This window comes from Biomphalaria glabrata, chromosome 13, assembly GCF_947242115.1.
Source record: "Biomphalaria glabrata chromosome 13, xgBioGlab47.1, whole genome shotgun sequence".
NCBI lineage: Eukaryota > Metazoa > Mollusca > Gastropoda > Planorbidae > Biomphalaria > Biomphalaria glabrata.
This window is the reverse complement of record NC_074723.1, coordinates 27,389,150-27,414,722: the sequence shown is the minus strand read 5'-3', so window position 1 is coordinate 27,414,722 and position 25,573 is coordinate 27,389,150. Positions and strand designations below refer to the sequence as shown.

At 36.7% G+C, this 25,573-nt stretch overlaps 1 protein-coding gene across 4 annotated transcripts in view; it reads right to left on the bottom strand.

Annotated features, from left to right (window-relative positions):
* Window positions 1-2,293: 2,293 nt before the first annotated feature.
* LOC106071580 (ephrin type-B receptor 1-B-like) overlaps window positions 2,294-25,573 on the bottom strand; it is a 138,454-nt gene continuing 115,174 nt past the window's right edge. Inside the window, exons 10-25 of one of the 4 annotated variants that reach the window (XM_056007531.1) lie at window positions 21,453-21,525; window positions 20,221-20,300; window positions 15,746-15,874; window positions 15,019-15,094; window positions 14,398-14,494; window positions 14,234-14,283; window positions 13,456-13,479; window positions 12,002-12,052; window positions 11,664-11,819; window positions 11,041-11,226; window positions 9,782-9,843; window positions 9,539-9,637; window positions 7,941-8,249; window positions 7,654-7,796; window positions 7,341-7,473; window positions 2,294-5,949 (exon numbers count right to left, since the gene is read on the bottom strand). In XM_056007531.1, the coding sequence (XP_055863506.1) occupies window positions 5,803-5,949; window positions 7,341-7,473; window positions 7,654-7,796; window positions 7,941-8,249; window positions 9,539-9,637; window positions 9,782-9,843; window positions 11,041-11,226; window positions 11,664-11,819; window positions 12,002-12,052; window positions 13,456-13,479; window positions 14,234-14,283; window positions 14,398-14,494; window positions 15,019-15,094; window positions 15,746-15,874; window positions 20,221-20,300; window positions 21,453-21,525 (1,815 nt within the window). In that variant the 3' untranslated portion in view covers window positions 2,294-5,802. The remainder of the gene's footprint in view (window positions 5,950-7,340; window positions 7,474-7,653; window positions 7,797-7,940; window positions 8,250-9,538; window positions 9,638-9,781; window positions 9,844-11,040; window positions 11,227-11,663; window positions 11,820-12,001; window positions 12,053-13,455; window positions 13,480-14,233; window positions 14,284-14,397; window positions 14,495-15,018; window positions 15,095-15,745; window positions 15,875-20,220; window positions 20,301-21,452; window positions 21,526-25,573) is intronic. The other 3 variants (XM_056007533.1, XM_056007532.1, XM_056007534.1) reach the window with 3 other exon arrangements.

Sequence of the window (25,573 nt, the reverse complement as noted above, 5' to 3'; positions counted from 1 at the left end):
TTTGCAGTTAGATTAGAGAAATCTGTTATTTGTCTTTCTATAGTATAGGGTCTCAGGTTTCAGGACTGAGGTTGGAGTCTGAGGTTCCAGATTCCAGATTGAGGTTTTCTATATCCAGACTTGGTGTTACATTGTGACGTTGGGAGTTTTGTTACTACTCTGAATTTTGAATATTTATCGTGGGTGAACATTCGTCCTGGCTAGAAGATACTTATGTTACCTTGAACAGTTTACAGAATCTTTGTTTTGAAATGGAATATTGATGAGGTCAATACTATTTCCATTTATAAATATACTATTTAAGTATTTAATTGAACCATTTAATACTATATGTTCTTTATATTTGTTTATCATTGTCATTGGTCATATGCCACTTTCATTGTATCAATATCATTAGATTAAATTTATATTTTTAATTTAGATCATCATACACATCATTTATTAGTTTATGTACAGCTGGGTGTGTATGGTGTGACTGTTGGACTAAACCTTGGGTCTAAAAGTAATAATCAAATATAAACTAATTATAACACACAAACACATTGCAATTAATATTACTTTTAATACCTAGACAATTTAATAATTCAGTAATGAAATCTGAAGACCTGACAGGGGTCTGAAGATTTGTTGTGTAACAATTCAAATGAAATAATTTTTTAGATCATTTTGTTATTTTAACTCTCGTTTTATGTTTGTTATGTTATCACATTCTCTTGATCTTACACTATATTTGTTATCGAGATACAATGGTCCCTTGACTTTCGAGGGTCCGACTCTCACTTATCATGGTGTTGTGACAGAATTTCGGTGTGCATATGTATGTCGTTGTGTAGGCCTACGAGTGTCACTTCTCCTGTATCTGGGGGTTAGATTTTGTGACGATATGTTCCCTATGAAAATGGTGATTAAGACATACAACGTAAATATATATACCAAAATTTTCTGTATCATTGATTAATATACAAACTGTTTTTGCTGTAATCTTTACACTAACATACAGTCTTGGCTGTAATCTTTACACTAACATACAGTCTTGGCTGTAATCTTTACACTAACATACAGTCTTGGCTGTAATCTTTACACTAACATACAGTCTTGGATGTAATCTTTACATTAACATACAGTCTTGGCTGTAATCTTTACATTTGATTTTATTTCAGCTTTCTTTCAATTCTTTTCTCCACAAAAGTCTTATCTCCCCTGAGCTTATGACATTTTGTTTCTATTCTATAAAAACACAATGAATCAACTACCACTAATGATGAACTAATTGGTTCAATATTTGATTGCTTCATCTGTTGTCATCGATCGTGTGCTTGTATGCAAAGTTTGATGATTGGGTGAGTAGATCTTGTAGTGGATGAACAATCCATTGCAATAAAGCTAAACACACTCACATCCCAGAAAAATATAGTCAGTAAATGTAGGTGTTGTAGTATTTGTTTTGAATTGAACATAGTGAAAGTCAAATGGTGTCCACTTTATATTCTTGTCTTTCTTTAAAAAACATGCAGTTTAGTTTTAGAATGAGATCTGTGTAAAAACAAACCAGCACTTTCTATTGTAAGATATCCACTATCCAAACATTGACTGTTGTAAGAATATCAACTATCCAAACATTGTGTATTGTAAGAGTATCCGCTATTGAAACATTGTGTATTGTAAAAGTATCCACTACATTTTGTGGTAGAAAAAATAATGATATCTGATCATTTTTTAAAACTCTCCTTCTAGTTATATTTTTTTTTCTTTTTTAGATTTCTCATTATTAATAAACACAGTGGGCAGCTCTCTATAAAGTTAGTCATATAAAGAAATGTTCTGTGGTATCAAGTTAAGGCCTTTTGATAAAGTAAGCTGTTTTGAGGGGCATTCTATGAAGAAAAATGTATTAGTTATAATTAACAGGTACAGCTTTGGCATAGGAAAACTAGGCAGCCGCCTGGGGCCTCTAATTGGTGGGCACCTCACTGTTGTTGTTTTTTTTTTTCATTTGGGACCACTTTATTCACTTTGCCTAGGGTCACTGGCCAATGAGAAACTTCACAAGGGAGTGTTTCGCTAGTTCTAAACAATTATTGGACAGTGTCAAAAGTTGACCATTGAAGCCATTAAGATTAAAGTAACTAGTTAGAACTTCAAATTCATGACCAGCTTGTTTTCATTTGAAAATTCAAGAGAAAAGGTTGCTCCTATTTATTTTAACTACAAATTGAAATTATTCAAGATATTTGATCTTGCATTTTTTAGTTCTATTATTCTAGAAGTTAATCTTAAGTACAAACAAAGAAAATTAAAGACCAACTATACTTCTGTATTGTTCATATAAATTGTATAATTTGTATCAATTACTTTGTTGAATGAAATCAAAATGGAACATCTGTATAGCAACAAATAACTGTATAGTCACACACACAAATATTGCTAGGGAAATGAAGACTTGACTCTTCAAACACACTCTTATTCACAGTGACAATATTTCTCACAAACTTTGTGTTGGCAGTCAACAAAAATTGTCTATATTGGCAGCAGATACAAAGTCAATCAGTTGGAAGTAGTTGACTGTGTACATTGGTCAGGTATTTCAGTCTTCCTATGTACAGAAACAAAAAGATGAATAAGAGTGTCTTCTGGGGAACAAAGACAATTGCAGTGTTTTGAACTTCTAGTCAACAAAGCTCAGTGTACTAGCTTATTGCTTTCTGATCACACAGAGAGTCATCACACATTGACTGGTTTGACTTCTTCACCTTACTCACACAGTCAGTCCATTGGAATAAAAGAAAAAAAAAAACTGTACACAATAAATACACTTGGTAGTCACTAGGTCAACTCTATTTACACAAACACAGCCTTTCATCAAGTATGTGGCATTACACATATTCACATCAGTCTTCACACACAACCATATCTCAAACACACACACACATATGCCACTAGCATGCACACACAATGGTGTTGGCCCTGCCCTCTGCAGACACAAACACATCAGCAAAGAATTGACAGAGCTAAAACATTTAGTCCAATTCAAAGTTCAAGTGTTCAATGGAACTGACTCCCAGTCCTGTCTCACACACACACACATGTACAGGAATGGTGTCCTGTCACACACACACACATGTACATGAATGACCATCATGTCGATATGTTGAAGAGATTTGGGGGACATCAACTCAATGATTTCCTCCTGACCTAGTTGACCTTCACTAGAGAGAAGTAGTTGGCTAACATCAGGGGGGGGGGGGATAGAAGCCAAAACAGTGTCCAGAAGATTGAGTTAGTTCAAAATGCCATTAAGCAGTAAAGAAGGTCTAAATGTCATTGAAGTCATTCAGTAAACTATCCATTTGTATAATTGAAAAGACTATTGTATACATCTGTGTCTCTACCACATGGACTCTGTATTATGACAGAACTTGGATTGTCTCCCCTCTAGTTCTCAATATCTAGTCAAATCTAGTGAACAAAATGTACATTTAAAATGCAATAGAATCTTTTTGTTTTCTATTTCTAAAAGTTAGTTACCAAAACAAAATGAATGTTCAACAAAAATGAAGTAGCTTCCTTGTTAAAAAGTAAACATTAACAAGTATACAAAAATATTAAAAGTAATGACCAGGTTGGATTATAAATGTTGATTCTTACTACAAGAACATTGACTTAATCCTAGCATACCAATGTCCTCAGCCTAATGGGAACAGTATGAAAAAAAATACAATACTTTCCAGTGCTGAGTTTCTAGGACTTCCCTAATATTCAGTCTGTATAATGTAATGTATAATCTAATGTATTTCTAATGTTGGCTATGACAGAATGAGTTCTACTTTAAACAAAATGTAAAATTTCAGATGTTGCATAGATATTAAAAGTTTTGTTTCCTGTAGTTCACTGTCTCCAAGTTTTCATGTAATACACAAGAAACAGAGGCAGAAATCAAAATCTTCACACATACACACACTACTTCCTTAGACATGCCCACTGGTAGTCCAGGACATAGGTCAAATGTTTGACACTACTTCCTTAGACATGCCCACTGGTAGTCCAGGATATAGGTCAAATGTTTGACACTACTTCCTTAGACATGCCCACTGGTAGTCCAGGATATAGGTCAAATGTTTGACACTACTTCCTTAGACATGCCACTGGTAGTCCAGGACATAGGTCAAATGTTTGACACTACTTCCTTAGACATGCCCACTGGTAGTCCAGGATATAGGTCAAATGTTTGACACTACTTCCTTAAACATGCCCACTGGTAGTCCAGGATATATGTCAAATGTTTGACTCATTTCATAAACAAAAAAAAAAAAACCACAAGAGAATAAAAAAGATCATTGCATAAATTAAGTGACACAAGATTGCAGTAAAAACCAGAGAAACTCGTCTCTTCAGCATGAGCCAGTTCTACAGGAACAAAAACAAATTACATATTGACAAAAGTGCTTCACAATATAAAACTCAATAACACAGTCTCTAATGGTCTAACAAAATATCTAGGATTGAGTTTATAAGACATTGTCTGAAAGAACATCAACCTAACAACCTACACACACACACACAGTGGAGAACAAAATAGGAACCATGAACTTTATAAAACATTTTCCCTTCACATGAGCAGACAATTGAACTTCTGGACTCTACACTTCTACTATATACAATTCATCACTAGACAGTAACATTCAGGCTAAATAGTCAAGACCAATGTCTTCATAGAGTTTTATTTCTTTGTATACAACTGAAAAGTAGAATGTCAACAAAACAAAGAAATAACTAGACATAAAACAATAAGCAATTAAGTAACTTGCCATAGAGTGGGATTCACTGACCTCTGGATATAAAGAAGATAAAGACTTGAAGTTTCCAACTTGTGGAATGTTATGGACTCCCCTGAGAGGAGCATTTAGTCAGTTTGATAGGCCCATACTGTTTGGACAGACTAGCTGGCACCATTGTGCTGTTACAATCTAAGCATTAACATTTAAAAATCAATCAAACTGTGGAGTTCTATGTCGAACACAGTGTCTGAATGACATACCATGTAAGATCCACAGAGAGACATCAAGACTCAATTACTCAAGGTTTTAAAATCATATAGAAAATGTTACAATTAATAGTTTTTTTATTGATAGAAAGATATTTGATGGAAAAAAGGGTGGGGGATGTTTTGAATATTGTTGACTAGTCATGATGATATGGTTGTTACAAAACTGTAAATATTTCTCAATATTATATGTATAAAAAATAAACAACATGGATTATTAAGAGAATCTTCCCTTCGGTTAGTTTCATAGTAATATCTGTTGACCTTAGAGTAAAATTGGACATAATATTTGATACAATCAATGTCTAAAATGTGACTCTCAATCAATTTTGCAGTATGGCTCAACATGAGAGTCTAATTGTTATGTACAAAGATAATGTCAAGGCCAAGACTGCTTTATGAGAGATGTGAATTAAAACATCCAAACAGGACAGAAGTATTTTGAACTGAATGGTTGGGTTCTGCTACTCAGTATCTCTCAATGACAGCCACAAAGTCCAGTGAACACCAGTCCTTAAGGTTTCTATCACACTCACACTTGTCAGTTTCTTGAGAAGACTTAGCCCTCTCACAAGTCAATAGAAATATCACGTGTCTCATCCATACAAAGATATGTTCCTTATGTAGTCATATGTCAGCAAATTATCCAACAGCAGGTGTCAAGGGCAGTCCATGACACCAATTTTGACTGAAAAAGTTTTGAATGCAGCAACATAATTTTGGCTGTAGAAAACTGTCCACTAGAGCCTAGCTAGTCGAGACTAGACTAAAGCAGCTTGGGCCATGTTTTGTTGTAGTCCATCTCCTGTTTGTGCTCGGAATGTCTGGATGCTGTTCATGATTTTCTTCTGATGGCCTACCAGGCTAATGCCCATGTTGAGTAAATCCCTGACTGTAAGATGCCTCACCTAGAAAGAAATTTTGTTCAAATAATGAATTGATCAACTGATTTCAAGTAAGACAATTATGGACATAATTATCAATTATTTCCCTTGTCCAACCAACAAATTGAATTGATTATAAAAGAGACCAAAAAATAATTCTTGCCATGTCATAAAAAACATGTAGATGACGCAAAATGTTTTGGTTGCAAATTTAATTCTAGTTTGACTTTGAAGAGAGGAGATCTTATTTAAATTAAACTTTATTTTGATTTCAGTTGATAGAGGTCTCTAGTTTCTGTCTTAGTATCATACAGGAGACAAGTTGGTTTTGGGCCAGGTTTAGGTTTTTTTTTTCCATACGTCTGAAGTTCTTAATAAGTTATTTCTGTGTATTTAGTTTTGAAATTGACTTGTACTGTGCATTTTAATTTGAAATAGTGTGTGTATCTTATATTAATTCTATTTTTTTTATTAAGTAATTTAATAAACTTTTTTAAAATTGATTTTTCAACGATTCTAATATTTTTGACAAGGCTTGGATGTTCAGTCACCAAACTTACTGTTTAGATATACACTAGTTGTATTCACCAAGTATTACCAACATCATAAGTATAAATATTGTACAAAAAAAAAAAACACATGAGAAATATAAACAATTTTCTAGAGATTTCATAAATTTAAAGATGTAACATAATTTCTGTAGTTTTCTGTATTAGGTGCACATCTTCACAATGGAGCAATGTTAATCATTGTTCTTTTGTTTTTTGTAATTCATTCCTTTCTTCGATCTTGGAACTTCAAGCTGCATTTTAGCTTTTTGTGTCTTTTGGGGCAGTGCTATTCTTGGTCCCCGATCTCAGGTAAGTTTATCTATTTATATCCACTTGTAAGGGATTGTTTTTGTAGCTAAAGTTTATATATGCCTCAAATATTTAAGGAACCAGTTGTAGGCCAGCTTTAGAGCCTGTATTTGTTTGCGACTGTATCACCCTGTGTGAAGTTAACAAATAGTGTGCCTGGTAGTGCATGAGTTGATGTAAGTTATCACAAGGTGTGACTGGTAAATTATTTAATGTTGATGTCCATATATAAATGCACTAAATAAATATGAGTTGATTAGCTTCATATGTATATAATTAATTTACCATACTATAACTCATGCCAGATTCATGTCATGGTAGATTCTCATTATAAACTAAATATTTAGAATGCTAAACCCTTGGCTTGAATGACTTTCAATGTCATGTTTGAGTGAAAGGTTGAGAAGAACTGTCCCATACAGAAAACTGACACTGGATGGATGTCATTATAAGAGTATTTGATGTGAATAATTAGATTTGATTGCAACTGTCCACTGAAATAAAACAATTCTTGAAGGAAAGGCTCAGAAGATGACACTTCTGAAAGTGACTTACTTTGTCCATGGTAGTTAGTCCTGCATTTTGAAACAATCCCAGATACCTTTCCATCTTGATTGTCTGCAGCCATTCCTCCACACTTAACAGTGAACTCATGTCTGGAGAACTGGGGTCAATGAAGTTGTGAGGTCTGGTACAAAATTAAAAAACAAAAGTTGTATACATGTAACAATGGTGAACTCCAGACAGAGTAAAAATCTCTTTACAGTTTGCTTCCATGAGAGAAGTGAATAAACTCAAAGTTTATCTACTTGGCATTGTTAGTAGCAGTAGACAAGTTTCAATACATTGTATGAATTGAGCACAATACCTTGGCTTTGCTTGTTTTCTCAGTAATTCAGGAGCTCTGATTAGTTTATCCAATGTCTTGACTATCTGTCCCAACTTTGGTCTATGAGAGCGTTCTTTCTGCCAACAATCTAACATGAGCTGGTGAATGGCCTCAGGACAGTCCTACAATGTCAAATACATTAATGTTACATCTATCTCTTAGGGTACAACTAGACATTGTTAACTGAAACAATGAAAAAGTCTATCATTCAACTAAAAACTATGTAATAAAACAAATTTATCCAATCAAGTTGACGATATATTTACCATTGGAGGTGGGAGCCTGTAACCTTTCTCTACAGCTTTTATAACATCTTGGTTGGACCAATTGTAATATGGGCGCTCTCCGTAGGACACTATTTCCCACATGACCACACCATAACTCCAAACATCTGATGCCGATGTGAACTTGCGAAAAGCAATAGCCTCGGGTGCAGTCCACCTGACAGGTATTTTACCCCCTGTTGTAGTGTAGGCTCCTTCTGTTGTATCAGATTCTATTTCTCGAGAAAGTCCAAAGTCAGCAACTTTACACACAAGGTTTTCATTCACTAAAATATTTCTTGCTGCCAGATCCTGGATAAGAAAGTTGCTGATTAGTTATTGCATCAAGTGGATAAGCTCATACAATGAATCAATTTCTAAATTTTCCAATCAAATGTTTGCATTGGATAAAACAAAAAATTAACAAAAAATTAACATCTGTAGTGGATGTAATTAATATCTGTTGTTTACTTTTCTGGGCGCTGTGGCTGAGTGGTAAAGCGATTGGCTACTGAACCAGGGGTCCAGGGTTCATACCCCAGTTAAAACTAGGATTTTTAATTTTGAGATTATAAGGGCGCCTCTGAATGTATTCAGGGTTCTAATTGGAATCAGACATTAGTTGGGGAGAAGTAGAGGTCATTGTGCTGACCACATGAAGCCCTAGTTACCACTGGGCAACAGAAACAGATGACCTTTAAACCACCTGCAAGGTAACTTACTTATAAGAAGCTTTTCTTGTGAGAAGGCTCTAATGTTTGTTATTCAAGATTCTAATGTTGTTATTATAGGCTCTAATGTTGTTATTATAGGCTCTAATGTTTGTTATTCAAGATTCTAATGTTGTTAATAATGAAATAAGTTAAAGGTTTCATTCCAAGTTTTTGTTTCACTGTAGGACTAGTCATAATTCATAACTCCATGTGATAAAATAACCCACTAATTAAACAAACAAAAATAATCTTCATATTAAGCTATTGCAAATGTCTGCCCCCATGTGATAAACATTGAACTGGTGTGGTCAACAATTAGCAATTAACATAAACTAAGTCTAGGCTTGTAATATGCCTATAATTGATCCATATTTTTGGTTGATTTAGACTCTTAGCTTAGGTGTCAGAATCTTATTAAGAAGAATGGTTTTACTTTAATTGAATAAGAAAGTGAGAGCTGGATTGATAAGAAAAACTAAAAGAAGAAAAGGCATGCACAGCATTAAGGAACTCAAGCATAGAGGATAATTACGTTTAGGGGTTACGGGCTGGTAGGATTAAGTCTATTCTGAATTTGTATGTTGACAAATGTGCACTTATGAGAGCCTAGTTGAGTCTATGTGAGCCTTGTTGAATCTATGTGAGCCTAGTTGAGTCTATGTGAGCCTAGTTGAATCTATGTGAGCCTATAAACTTGATTGGTGGACAGTCTCCTCTCCATCCATAAGTTAGCACACATTTCACTGCTTTCGTTGATTCTTTAGACTGGCATGAGATTTCTTCTATAAACTTGTTATGCACATCTCTGCAAGCTTTATGTCAGTCAGGTTCCTCTTTCAGACCATGAGATCGCCAGGAAAGCTTTATGTTAAAGAAAACTCTACTCACTCTATGTACAAATCCCATCTCAGACAAATACTTCATCCCAGAGGCCACTCCTCTCATCATGCCCACTAACTGGATAATAGTAAACTTGCCATCATTATTCTAAGGGAGAGAGACATTCAAGACATTGAGTTCATCATTCAAGGCAACAGTTTGTGTGCTCTATCTATTTGTTTAGCACTTATCTATTTGGTCTTCACATTACTAAACATGGTCGTATTTTGCTCATAATAATTTCTTACTTACTCTGAGAAATGTATCCAGTGATCCGTTGGCCATGTATTCTGTCACTATCATGATTGGATTACCTGATAAGACAAACATCATTATTAGTGGACATCTAATGACAGACAGTTTGGAATGTACATTCAAGATACTAGACGCACATGAAAACTTTTGAAAAAAAAACAAAACAACTAAAATTAAAAGCTACAAAAAAAAAATGTCTGTTATACAAACAAGAAAAAAATAAAAAATACTTTAAAAAACAAAAGCTTATATTAAGTGTCATTGTATAAACTAGTATGGATCAATCATGTAATTATATGTCTGAATAACCTAGACATAATAAATCTGTGTCATTAGAAATAGTTATACCAATCTATATATATAATTCTCTTCATGGCTCAACAGTTTGGAGGAGAAGAAGTAAAGGAAAGATCACTCTTATTTCTGCGGATAGAGTTACCCCACAAAAAACAAGAGGGGGGAAGAACAAGTAGTATTTACCCGTTACTACGGATGGCTGCCTGGTTGTGGGGTTTGCGCGCTGGACTTTCATTTGGATTTATCGATATTCATGGGTTCAAACCCTGCCCGCACCCATCCCTCCTAGTCCTGTGGGAGATTTGAACTATGAGGTAAACTATCTTCAACTCTGAAGGAACATCCGAAACATTTTACAAACACTAAATAGCAGCACTGGACTAAACCATTGTGGGGCCCTATGCGAAACGGATGAAGTTTGGGAAGTGGATAATAAGAGAAATTTAAAAGTTTGTATTAGAAAATAAATTCGTCTTTGCATTTTATTCATTTTTTACTATGTACAGAATTACTTTACGAGCCTTACGTGTAGCAAAGTCATACAGTATATCATAATAATTCTGTTTCCTACATAGATCACGCTCAATAGCAAGAATTACCAAATGTTTCAATCTATCTTTGAGAATTGTTGACCTCAAGTAATTCTTCATTAGTTTGAGGTGCGAGAAGCTGCTTTTACCAGATTCCACAATTACGGCTAATGCATAATGCCCGCGTAGGATTGGCGTTTTCCATATTGAATGACACACCAAAATGACAATTTTTTGTCTACATATAACTAATTAGTTAATTTTTTAAATTTATTATTGTGTCTGAAAAGAAAAATTTTTGTAAAATTTCAGATTAGTACGATATTGAGTGTGGGAGAAATAACGTATACAAACTTTTTACCAGACAGACAGAGTGAATTGATAAAAGCTTTGTAAAGAACACAACAAAATGACCATGGCTTCACTTACTTTTAGTGACTACACCTTCAAGGAAAATAACATTTGGGTCATCAAACTGACCCATGATACTGGCCTCTGTCAGAAAGTCCAGACGATTTTTTTCAGTAGCTCCAGGCTTTAATGTTTTGATGGCTACATTCATCTCCCTGTGTCCTGGCATTCTGAGTTTCCCTTTACACACATCCCCAAATTCTCCTGTAGATGGAGTCAGAAATACAACAAAGCTAGAATCAATGTGACCTAGTGCAGTCCATTAAGAAACAAATGAGATTCCTACAGAGTGGTAGCTTTGTTCAAAGCTTGTAGAGACCAAAAAACAAGTAAAATAATACATTTCTTCCTTTATACAGCTTATAAAGTGTTTATTTTTGCTCTTAATAACTAATGAATGTTAAGATTAATAGTTTTTTTTAAAAAAGGAACATTTGTTTTTACCCTGCCCCATTCCTTCCCTACCAGTGAAAAAAAAAATCCTGGTTAAGTGAATGTATAGATCTAGTAGTTAGCCTATAGATCCAGACTTTGAAGATACTGCACAAAATTGTGTATAAATTTAGTAAACTACATGCAGAAACACCTGAAGGGCGAAGACATCATCTGTTCAAGATCAAGATTGTGATGTGCTCACTTACCTCCCCCTATGACAGATTCTATTGTGATATGACAAGCATCAATCTCTCGAGTAAATTCTCTAACAGCCTGGTTAGGGTCTTCATAGGTGTGGGGGTCAACATAAGTCCTGACTGAACTGTGCACTGATCCAGGGGAAGGAAACAGAGGCATGGTTACTGAAATAGAGCATCAACAATGGTCATGTCACTAATTAAGCATTAGGTCCAGTTTTTAATGTGATTATACTTATTATTAAAATATGAAGGATCTAACTAGCTAATTAAGCATTAGGTCCAGTTTTTAATGGGACTATTGCCTAGCTACTACAGGTGTGTGTGTGTGTGGTCACAATACTTACATCCCCCATAGCCCCCATTCAGATGATGTTCCAAGGGAGGGTACTGGATGACTGATGGGAAAAAAGAACAAACAAACAGAGTAGAGGATGGATGCAATGAAATTGGTGGGAAGCAAAATACAAGGAAATAAATGATACAAGGAAATAAATGATACAAGGAAATAAAGCATTGGGGAACAAAAAAACACTTCAAAACAGAGTCACATGACACATTTAACTAGTCTTTGTTTCCATGGTTTTATTCTCCCCCCCCCCTCTCTCTCTCTCTCTCAACAAATGTTTTTCTAAGTTTGGCATCTGTCTTGTTACTTCTCAGAAGCTGACTACAAGGCATGAAGCACTGATCTATTCTATGCTTTATACTTAGATGATTGTTAGAATTAAAGCAGAAATAAAGCAAAAGACCTTTGCCATGTAAAAGACAAAATGAAATAAAAGAAAAAAATCTAAAATGTTTACAAAACCTGAAGCCATTATTTCATCTAATTGTTTTGAAGATAAATTATCTAATTAGTAGAGGAACTAGGAAGCAGTAAATAAAAAAATAATATGGGGAAACATTTATTTTTATGATATGAAAGACCTCACAAGACAAACTGTTTCAAATCTGCACAGTCTTTTAGATCATTGCATTGTCAATACAACTCAAGCATTCTGGCCATTGGAAGGATTTCCTACAAACTATTGGCAAGAGCTGACATTCTAGACAAAGATGCCCTCCTCAAACTAGATCTGAATGTCTGTGGGATCTCTAAACAAGATGCCCTCCTCAAACTAGATCTGAATGTCTGTGGGATCTCTAAACAAGATGCCCTCCTCAAACTAGATCTGAATGTCTGTGGGATCTCTAAACAAGATGCCCTCCTCAAACTAGATCTGAATGTCTGTGGGATCTCTAAACAAGATGCCCTCCTCAAACTAGATCTGAATGTCTGTGGGATCTCTAAACAAGATGCCCTTCTCAAACTAGATCTGAATGTCTGTGGGATCTCTAAACAAGATGCCCTCCTCAAACTAGATCTGAATGTTTGTGGGATCTCTAAACAAGATGCCCTCCTCAAACTAGATCTGAATGTCTGTGGGATCTCTAAACAAGATGCCCTCCTCAAACTAGATCTGAATGTCTGTGGGATCTCTAAACAAGATGCCCTCCTCAAACTAGATCTGAATGTTTGTGGGATCTCTAAACAAGATGCCCTCCTCAAACTAGATCTGAATGTTTGTGGGATCTCTCTAGTTAACCAGTCAACTATTATCCAGACCAATGACTATTATTAGAGTTATCAATGAAATAAGAGAATACTAAAAAACAAATCTGAGTTAGTTGCAAGAAAAAAAAATGTCATGCAGACCTGTAAGAGTTAGCTATGTTATACATTAGATAAACTACTCTAGTATTTAAATATTATAGGAACATGAGATAAGCCTAGCCTATGAGCAACTGTTGGTATTACCTCTAGCAAGATCTGCCTGAACTCCTGTAATAGAACAGGATTATGTCAAGTAGACCAAAGGGATGTATATCAGAGAAAGGTTACAAATGACTTCTAGATGTCATAGGCTACAAATGACTTCTAGATGTCATAGGCTACAAATGTCTTTTTCTAATCAATTAGAATTTATTCATCCATTAGGTGAGCCAAGATTAATTTAAATGAACAAGTTTTTGTTTTTTTTGTTTGATGGTTGGATGCAAACTGCAGAATTGGAGAAGAGGATTTAGTCTAGAAACATCCTAGGTATCACTCTACAAATACTGCACCACAAATGAGGAAATTCAAAACAGAATCACAATAGCTATAGGGGCCTAGGATGAACTGCTGAACTCTGTCAGACAATGCAAACTTAAACTGTACAGTAATATTACGAGGTCCTCATGGCTTGCATAAACCAATCTGCAGGGAATAGTACCAGGGAAAAGAAGAAGACAGGGAAAAGGATGGGAAGACAGTATGGTTGGTCTGTCCTTGAAAGAGATTCTAGTCAAGGCAAGAGACAAAGAGGAATGGAGGAAGACGGTCAACAGACTAAGTGACAGGTAAAGGTGAAAGAATTCTAGAAACATGTCACATATTCATTAAAAGATAATAAACAAATACGTGCAATACAATGTAATGCATATATATCCATTTTATACAATAAATGATCCCTGAAACGACCACTGCTATATCATGAGCAATGCTAAACAATGACTACTCCCAGCAATGTTTGGTAAAGAAGTTCTGCACTTACCATGAGTGTAAGCATCACAATCTTTCTTCTCACTACAATTGGGACGATTCCTGAAACACAGAGTCAGAGGTCAAAAAGCTACATTTATCCTCATTAGTCACTAACTTGTAATAGACTAAGTTTTAAACTAGAAAGTTTAAACACTGCATACATTTTGATCTCACCTTCTCAACAAAATAATGATCATGATAGTAGCTATTGCCATGCAAAGTATCACAGCCACAATAGATCCAACTATTATCCCTATTGGTGTGCTGGCAGCTGTGGACATAACAACTCCGTAATATAAATATATCATATTTGTAAGTGATTATGTACTTTCTACTTGTGTTAATGTTCATGCATCATATAAATCTCACTATACACTAATGTGTATATTAATATATATTATATGTATTTATAAATTATGTTCTGTAGATTAATTGACCAAATTTTATTAGAAAAAGAATTTCATAGAATGAATTCCTTCCAGTACATGCCAATCACGCCCCCCGCCCAACATAATTGCAGATTTTTTTTGTAAGGTCAACAAAAGTAACCTGGTGAAAATACTACACCCTCTTCTTGATTAATTTATCATTAAAAATGGCACTACATGTGTGTACATACACATTATGACTATACTAATGAGTCTGTCTTTAGAATGCATTTTGGAAGAATAGTTCAGTGTATATAATTTCATGTTTTCAAACTGCAATAATTCACAGACTTTCATGCGAAGGAACCTAACTGTAAAGTTTTATTGTGCCTATTCTAAAGGTGTACTGTTATGCTGTGGTACTCACATTCCTTCTGTCCAGTCTGTACAATAAGAGGCTCACTTAATTCTCCCCAGCCAGTGTTGCTGGTTTCACAACGAACCTACATAGAGTGAAAGAGATGAGTTGCCTTTAATTATATAGGTAAGTCCTTTGATTGTAGCTTCAGAACTATATTAGAAATACAATGGTGCAAGTCAATGGTAGTGCACTTAAAAACTGTAATAATACAAGTTAGATACAGTCGATACAGTCGTACTGGTTTCAAACATGGAATGAAGTTTGACTAACAATTCATCAACTTCATTTTTTCCAAGTCTATCAATAAAAAAAATTGTAAATTGATCACTGCTACTTGTAATGTGTGATGCATAGTTTTGAAGTGCTTGGGATACTTCTCAAGGTTCACAAGCTTGGTAGAGAATTTTAATCTTGGTTTGAATCCTGGTGAAGACTGGGATTTTCAATTTTGTTAATGGGTACCTGACATAATTTGGGTAAAAGTAAAGGTGGTTGGTTGTTGTGCTGGCCACATGCAACACTCGTTACCTGTGGGCCACAGAAACAGATGACCGTTACATCATCTGCCCCATAAATCGCAAGGTCTGAAATGGGGTACTTTACTGGCAGGTAACGAAACATTTTATGTTCAATTAATCTAACTGCAACATTTGTTTACAGACCATAACAGCAGAACAAAGTTCATTTTACCTGACTGACACAATAACATTTAAGTACTGTTATGGTCACTCACCTGAATTTCATACTCAGTGTCCAGTATAAAGTCTGTGATGGTCAGATTCTGATGAGTAGTGTATGCACTGACCATATTTTGTTCTTGTGACCTTGGGGAGTATCGGACTTCATATCTGAGTACATAGTCCTAAGGATAACAAGATACAACACACTCAATGTCACAACTTCAAGATAAAATGAATAGTATCTTTCTATTTTGTGGACAATTAATTTATGTCAAGATAAGATTTTGAAGATAATATTAGCAGATAATATTGATCATTTAATTTAATGTCAAGACAACTTATTTCATTTGAAGATAATATATTGATTGCATTATAATGTATAATATAATTTGTCTTTTGAAGTTTTCATATTAACAATCATGTTATTAATTAAAGTTCCCTGAAGAAAGGTCTTTGCGAGCCCCGTAGATCTCGTAATGTGGCCAAAGGTTTTAAGCTTTCGTTTTTTCACAATAGTAAGCAGGTCGTCATGAGCTCCGATCGCTACAGTAACCCTGTCTCTGATTTCTTGGTTTGTGATGCGGTCTTTGAATGTGATGCCTAGGATCCTTCTGTAGCATCTCAATTCCATTGCTAGGATCCTCCTCTCAAGCTCTGCATTCAACGTCCACGACTCACAAGCATATAAAAATGTGGCCATGACCAGAGAGTGCATCAGTCTAATTTTGGTGCCGAGGGCTAAGCCCTTATCTTTCCATATTATTTTAAGTTTTGAAAGGGCTGCTGTGGACTGTGCTATTCGGGCCAATAATTCGGGTTTTGTTCCCTCATCTGAGACAATAGCTCCGAGGTATTTGAAGCTGTTAACACTAGTTAGCTTTTCACCTCCAATACTGATGCCTCTTTTAAAGCCCTGATGGCTATTGGTCATAATTTGAGTTTTTTCGGCATTTATTTGCATGCCATATGCTGCGGAAGTCTTGTCAATGCGCATCACCAGGTCAGCTAGTTCTTCTTCTGTCCCTGCTAGGCCGTCAATGTCATCTGCGAAGCGCAAGTTAGTAATTCTTCTTCCTCCAATGCTAACAGTACCTTCATAGCCCTTGAGGGCATCTTCCATTATCCTTTCAAGGAAGATATTGAAGAGTGTTGGTGACAGTAGGCAGCCTTGTCTTACTCCAACTGTGGTTTTGAACCAGTCCCCAATATTATTGTTGAAGTACACAGCACTGGTGGCCTCCTCGCAAAGACCTTTCTTCAGGGAACAGTGCCAGGGAAAAGAAGAAGAGGCAGACAGAAAAAGCGATGGGAGGACAACATTAAAGAATGGACAGGCCTGCCATTGAGAGAGGTTCTGAACAAGGCAAAAAAAAGGGAGGAATGGAGAAAGACGATCGACAAATCTTGCCTGGTGCCCCAACGGTCCAACAGACTAAGGGATAGGTAAAGGTAAGGTAAAAGGTATTAATTAAAAACTCTGTAAACTTTACTATCCCCAAAATTTCAAAGAAAGAAACCTTTGAATAAATATTACTCTTGTTATCATTGTATCACACACTGAGTAAGTGACATTCAAAGTAAATATTGGACTGAACTTTGGCTCTAAGACAGACATCAAAGAGAGTTCAGAACATGAGACTAAACTTTGGCTCTAAGACAGACATCAAAGAGAGTTCAGAACATTAGACTAAACTTTGGCTCTAAGACAGACATCAAAGAGAGTTCAGAACATTAGACTAAACTTTGGCTCTAAGACAGACATCAAAGAGAGTTCAGAACATTAGACTAAACTTTGGCTCTAAGACAGACATCAAATAGACTTCAGAACATTAGACTAAACTTTGGCTCTAAGACAGACATCAAAGAGAGTTCAGAACATTGGACTAAACTTTGGCTCTAAGACAGACATCAAATAGACTTCAGAACATTAGACTAAACTTTGGCTCTAAGACAGACATCAAAGAGAGTTCAGAACATTAGACTAAACTTTGGCGCTAAGACAGACATCAAATAGAATTCAGAACATTAAATGTACAGACTTGAACTAGAGTTAGAATTCCCTGAGCTTGAAACATTGCCTAGAGTTAGAATTCCCTGAGCTTGAATCATTGCCTAGAGTTAGAACTCCCTGAGCTTGAATCATTGCCTAGAGTTAGAACTCCCTGAGCTTGAAACATTGCCTAGAGTTAGAACTCCCTGAGCTTGAAACATTGTCAAGAGTTAGAACTCCCTGAGCTTGAAACATTGCCAAGAGTTAGAACTCCCTGAGCTTGAAACATTGCCTAGAGTTAGAACTCCCTGAGCTTGAAACATTGCCAAGAGTTAGAACTCCCTGAGCTTGAAACATTGCCAAGAGTTAGAACTCCCTGAGCTTGAAACATTGCCAAGAGTTAGAACTCCCTGAGCTTGAAACATTGCCAAGAGTTAGAACTCCCTGAGCTTGAAACATTGCCTAGAGTTAGAACTCCCTGAGCTTGAATCATTGCCTAGAGTTAGAACTCCCTGAGCTTGAAACATTGCCAAGAGTTAGAACTCCCTGAGCTTGAAACATTGCCAAGAGTTAGAACTCCCTGAGCTTGAAACATTGCCTAGAGTTAGAACTCCCTGAGCTTGAAACATTGCCAAGAGTTAGAACTCCCTGAGCTTGAAACATTGCCAAGAGTTAGAACTCCCTGAGCTTGAAACATTGCCAAGAGTTAGAACTCCCTGAGCTTGAATCATTGCCTAGAGTTAGAACTCCCTGAGCTTGAATCATTGCCTAGAGTTAGAACTCCCTGAGCTTGAAACATTGCCAAGAGTTAGAACTCCCTGAGCTTGAAACATTGCCAAGAGTTAGAACTCCCTGAGCTTGAAACATTGCCAAGAGTTAGAACTCCCTGAGCTTGAAACATTGCCAAGAGTTAGAACTCCCTGAGCTTGAAACATTGCCAAGAGTTAGAACTCCCTGAGCTTGAAACATTGCCAAGAGTTAGAACTCCCTGAGCTTGAAACATTGCCAAGAGTTAGAACTCCCTGAGCTTGAATCATTGCCTAGAGTTAGAACTCCCTGAGCTTGAATCATTGCCTAGAGTTAGAATTCCCTGAGCTTGAATCATTGCCTAGAGTTAGAACTCCCTGAGCTTGAAACATTGCCTAGAGTTAGAACTCCCTGAGCTTGAAACATTGCCTAGAGTTAGAATTCCCTGAGCTTGAAACATTGCCTACAGTTGACAACTACAAAGACAAATACAGTTTGAGTAGAAAGGACTAGGACAGAGAGGTTTTTATACTAGTTCTGTTGAAAGGACTAGGCCAGAGAGATTTCTGTTTCACTAGTTCTGTTGAAAGGACTAGGCCAGAGAGGTTTCTGTTTCACTAGTTCTGTTGAAAGGACTAGGCCAGAGAGGTTTCTGTTTCACTAGTTCTGTTGAAACTTGCAGAGAGAAAGAGTTGATCAAAGCACTGCAACCATCATGAAATAGTTGGGGTAATCATGAAATAGTTGGGGCCATTATCAAATAGTTGGGGCCATCATCAAATAGTTGGGGCCATCATGAAATAGATGGGGTAATCATGAAATAGTTGGGGCCATCATCAAATAGTTGGGGCCATCATCAAATAGTTGGGGCCATCATGAAATAGTTGGGGTAATCATGAAATAGTTGGGGCCATCATCAAATAGTTGGGGCCATCAGAATGGAGGACAACTAATACACACCAAGGCTACTGCGCCTAGACCTAGGGGAGATAAGTGAACAACAGAACTAGGTCAAACATAGACAGTGGAGAAATGCATTGAGCCTCCAATAAATAGCAAGATGACATTAACTTCTATTCATAACAGAAAGGACATTTCTCTTCCATTGCAATTAGTGGAAGCTGTCTCAACTAGAAAAAAAAAAGACTTTGAGTTATTCCCCTTTGAACTAGCTTGCAGGCCATGTGCTTCCCATTTGTCTTGGACAAAGAGGATTTCTGCAGTCCTACTGTAATGTGAAGGCAACTCCCATGGGAGAGGAATACATTAGAATAGGAAATAGTTGGCTGCTCACAGTACACAGGTTCTCAGTATATGGTAAGGTTCATAGTGTACAGTTAGAGATTCAGTGTAGAAAGTTTCACAGTGCACTGAAAGGTTCAGAGTGCAAAAGTCTTACATGTACACTATTTTTGTTTTGGATGCAGTTTTATTTATTTGCATCCTATTGCTACTTCCTAGTTCAATAATAAATCCATACTTCATTTACACAACTTCTCTGTCCAGTTGTTATTCTACAACAGTTCTAGTTCTGTCCAAGATACAAGTTTACTATTGACTTCTGAATCACATAGTGCACAGTTCAAAGCAGTTTCTCTGTTCAATAGTGATACAAAAGTGTGTCCTTAATGTCCTACAATGTTTTACTGTCTTTAAACAACAACAACCATTAAGTCCTATTACTAGGTGTCACTGTAGAAATAGATGAGAACTCTTGACCAATAGAATCACAGCTCTGGATAAGAAGTAAAAACAAGTGCATTAGACTGAGAGAACTAAAGAGTGGTCTACCTTGATACTTTGTGGTACATCCCAAGCAACAGTGATATGTTTGGGGCCAATGCTGATTCTGCGAACTCCAACAATGGTGGCTGAAAACAAAAGGAAACATATAATAAAGTGAAGAGTGTGCATATCTAAAACAGCTAGTGAAAAGAGGTTCTCAAAATAATGCTACACAGGATACTAGTAAAATGGACTATTGAACAAAGTAGTGCAAGTGCTTTGTTTTTGGTTTGACTTGTTACTCCTAGGCTAAACCTCCAGCAGGAAGATGTGTGTGTGTGTGGGGGGGGATGGGGATGGTGGTGGACAGGTTTTTTTTTTTTCAAACCTGTTACCATCAAGGCAGTCCAGAGTGCATATCACTCAACCAGGCAGACATTCATGCTGATTGAGCAGATTTAGTGTTCAAAAATAGAATGCAAATCTTTGTGTTACTGTCACAGAGATGAATAGAGTAGTCTCTTTCAAAGTTGTCTACAAACTTTTGATTTGGACACTACATATTAGCAAGACAATAATATTGCTACATCAGCACAGTTTTTGCTGGTTAGTTCATCCCTACATGTGCTCAGTGATACACTATTACATTGCTGGTTAGTTCATCCATACATGAGCTCAGTGATACACCCTTACATTGCTGGTTAGTTCATCCTGACATCAGCACAGTGATACACCCTTCCATTGCTGGTTAGTTTATCTCTAGATCAGCACAGTGATACACCCTTACATTGCTGGTTAGTTCATCTCTACATCAGCACAGTGATACACCCTTCCATTGCTGGTTAATTCATTCCTACATCAGCACAGTGATACACCCTTACATTACTGGTTAGTTCATCCATACATCAGCACAGTGATACACCCTTCCATTGCTGGTTAGTTCATCTCTAGATCAGCACAGTGATACACCCTTCCATTGCTGGTTAGTTCATCCCTACATGAGCTCAGTGATACACCCTTCCATTACTGGTTAGTTCATCCCTACATGAGCTCAGTGATACACCCTTACATTGCTGGTAAGTTTATCCCTACATTAGCTCAGTGATACACTCTTACATTGCTGGTTAGTTCATCCCTACATTAGCACAGTGATACACCCTTACATTGCTGGTTAGTTCATCCCTACATGAGCTCAGTGATACACCCTTCCATTGCTGGTTATTCAATGACAAACAATGTTGTCTTTACTATTGTTGAGCCAAGAAATGATGACCTCTAGTTTAGTTAGCTCTACTTACAGCCATAATTTCCAGTCTGGACTGCGAAAGGGTCACTAAACTCACCCCATCCTTCTTGAGTCTCACCACGAACCTGCACAAGAAGAAACACATCAAAGAATTAGATTTAAGTGTGACACTAGTAACAGAGCTGAGTACAACCATGGATAATGTAAATATGGAATGTCTATTGTGACACTAGTAACAGAGCAGAGTACAACCATGGATAATGTAAATATGGAATGTCTATTGTGACACTAGTAACAGAGCAGAGTACAACCATGGATAATGTAAATATGGAATGTCTATTGTGACACTAGTAACAGAGCTGAGTTCTACCATGGATAATGTAAATATGGAATGTCTATTGTGACACTAGTAACAGAGCAGAGTACAACCATGGATAATGTAAATATGGAATGTCTATTGTGACACTAGTAACAGAGCTGAGTACTACCATGGATAATGTAAATATGGAATGTCTATTGTGACACTAGTAACAGAGCTGAGTACTACCATGGATAATGTAAATATGGAATGTCTATTGTGGCACTAGTAACAGAGCTGAGTACAACTAGGTATGACTTTTCTATAGACATCTCCCCAAATTTTTGAAGTTTAGTGGCACTCTAGACCTTCTCTCAATATGCTAAATGCATGGTGTGACAGGATGAAGCTAAGATCTGGCTAGAAACTCTGTACTAGGTGTTGTAAATAAATAAAGCTCTTCTTGAAGAATATCACACTTATCTAAGTTACAAGGTAACACGTCATCTACAGATATTGACCTCTTGCTGCCAACACCTAACTAATCGATAACTAGCTAATCATATTAGAACAATGTAGAAAACCAATGAATTGAGAGAAAAAAAACCTGATGCTGTTATGAAGTTTGAATCTTTCCTTTTTGTAAATGTGTGTGTGTGTAATATTGAGACTTGGTGGTACCATTCAGTGACGTGCTTCTATCAATCAATGTATTTTCTTCGAATCCAATTATTCATTGATCAATCAGCCAGCCAGTCATAGAAATCAATGAAATGAAACCGCCCCCTTGGTGTATTCAATCAAACATGAGCAAATTTCCTCCATCCATCAAGACCTCATAGAGTCATCCAGAGATGTGTGCTTTAGGTACCTTCACAACTTGTGATCTCACACAATTTGTTTTAACTTCTAGATCTCACACAATTTGTTTGAAGTTCTAGATCTCACACAATTTGTTTTAACTTCTAGATCTCACACAATTTGTTTGAAGTTCTAGATCTCACACAATTTGTTTTAAGATCTACGTCTCACACAACTTTCCTGTATATGTAGTATCCACACATAAAACAAACACACACATGCCTAGTGAAGTTCTAGAGAAGAGCTCCTACACATACATGCAAGCATATAGATTCTAGATCAACAGAAAACACACTTCACCTACATTCAACACTTACACACCATACATACTTCACATACACATCATCCACACTACACAGCATACACACTTATACATCATATACACTACACTTACACACCATAACACTACACCACATACACATCATCCATATTACACTTGCACATCATATCATGCTCTGAAGGCAACATATGCTAGAGATCATGGACCTAACCAATAGTTTGCACTAAAGAATCCCTTGAACTATCCACCTAAAGTCTTGATGCTGGGGATGCTTTCTAGAAAACCATATCACAAAAATCTTTTTGTCTGTGTGCAAGACAAAATACCAACTCAATCTAAACCCAAACATTCCTGCGTCCAGGTTGAATGTGAGATGAACAATAGGGCCTGTCGCCACCCAGCAGAGGCCGGAAAAATGTAGGTTGACCAGGAGCTTTAGATTGTGTCAAGTTGATGGATGACTGTCATAGTTTCGACAAAAGGGGACAGACCATTCATGTAGCAGTTGTACTGGTCAGTGCTAGGCAAACTCAAGTTTATAGTTCAAAACAGTAGACAAAACAGACACCAGACTAAGGCTGTTAGACTAAACTATTTTTACTTTCTTCTAGTCTGAACACCATTCAGACCTAAGACACTTCATAGACTGAGGTCTGGAATTGTTCAGAGAGTTTGAGAATAGTTTAGTTGTTGACTAAGGCTGTTAGAATTTAAAGACGGGTTGGTAGAATTTGTTGACTGAGGTTGTTAGAATTTAAAGACGGGTTGGTAGAATTTGTTGACTGAGGTTGTTAGAATTTAAAGACGGGTTGGTAGAATTTGTTGACTGAGTTTGTTAGAATTTAAAGACGGATTGGTAGAATTTTAAGACGGGTTGGTAGAATTTGTTGACTGAGGTTGTTAGAATTTAAAGAGGGGTTGTTAGAATTTAAAGACGGGGTTCGTAGAATATGTTGACTGAGGTTGCTAGAATTTAAAGACGGGGTTCGTAGAATTTGTTGACTGAGGTTGTTAGAATTTAAAGACGGGGTTCGTAGAATATGTTAACTGAGGTTGTTAGAATTTAAAGACGGGGTTCGTAGAATTTGTTGACTGAGGCTGTTAGAATTTAAAGACGGGTTGGTAGAATTTCTTGAGTAAAGTTGTTAGAGTTTTTCTAATTCATCGACTGCGGATTAAAGGAATTAGTTGAGAGTTATGACACTACAAAATATTGATCAATAGTTTAGAGTGATGTCCCATCTTCTGACACTTGGTTGTGAATGTGTCTGGGAATCAAATGTGGGGTCGAGGTCACGTGAGTCAGGGTGGGTCAACTCCAGAGGTCAATCAATGCGGAAGATTCCAACAACATTCAACAAAACTAGCACGTCTTACAAATCCATCTTAATGGTACAGGGGTCACAGGGCCAGCATCCAGTGTCCACAAGCCTGTACTTCTGGGAAGTGAGCAAATCTGACAATGACTTGACTAGGCCACTACATGATAGAGAGTGATTCTATTGGACTAGACCTGCTCCACCAGATTGATGTTTGCTTTCGAAAGTTATATTTCGCAATAGATAATACTACACGTGTTCATATTAACTGATAGAAATTCATTATAAGCAGACACAATACTCAGCTATCGTGTGACAATGAAAATTTAACAGAATAACAGTATAATACAACGCTAACGAATTTCAAAGATTCACAGCCTACATCAAAACTGTGCCCGGCAGATGTACCTGATTAGGCATGACACCGTGGCATCATACAACAGCAACTAGAGCACTGGACACTGAATCACCACAGTCCAGTTCTAGAAATATATGACATCATGTCGCCAAACAGAAGTCCAGTTTTGAATAGAGGGGAAACTATAATAAAAGCAGGAAACAATCTAGACCTAGAACACTGAACATTGTGACATCATACACCAGTACACAAAAGTCTAGAACACTGGACATTGTGACATCATACACCAGTACACACAAGTCTAGAACACTGGACATTGTGACATCATACACCAGTACACACAAGTCTAGAACACTGGACATTGTGACATCATACACCAGTATACACAAGTCTAGAGCAGTGGACATTGTGACATCATACACCAGTATACACAAGTCTAGAGCACTGGACATTGTGACATCATACACCAGTACACACAAGTCTAGAGCACTGGACATTGTGACATCATACAACAGTACACACAAGTCTAGAGCACTGGACACTGTGACATCATACACCAGTACACAGAAGTCTAGAGCACTGGATATTGTGACATCATGCACCAGTACACAGAAGTCTAGAGCACTGGATATTGTGACATCATACACCAGTACACACAAGTCTAGAGCACTGGACATTGTGACATCATACACAAGTACACACAAGTCTAGAGCACTGGACATTGTGACATCATACACCAGTACACACAAGTCTAGAGCACTGGACATTGTGACATCATACACAGGTACACACAAGTCTAGAGCAGTGGACATTGTGACATCATACACCAGTACACACACGTCTAGAGCACTGGACATTGTGACATCATACACCAGTTCACACAAGTCTAGATCAGGATGTACGAGAACGAATGGATCAATTCATAAATCAATACAGCATTTCTTCCCATTCAGATCACACAGTGATAAGATTATTGTTCTTTTGTAATGAAAAATCGTCAAGAAAACATGAGTGGAATGAAACAACACCTCTAAGATCTTTGTGTGTTGTGTACCAT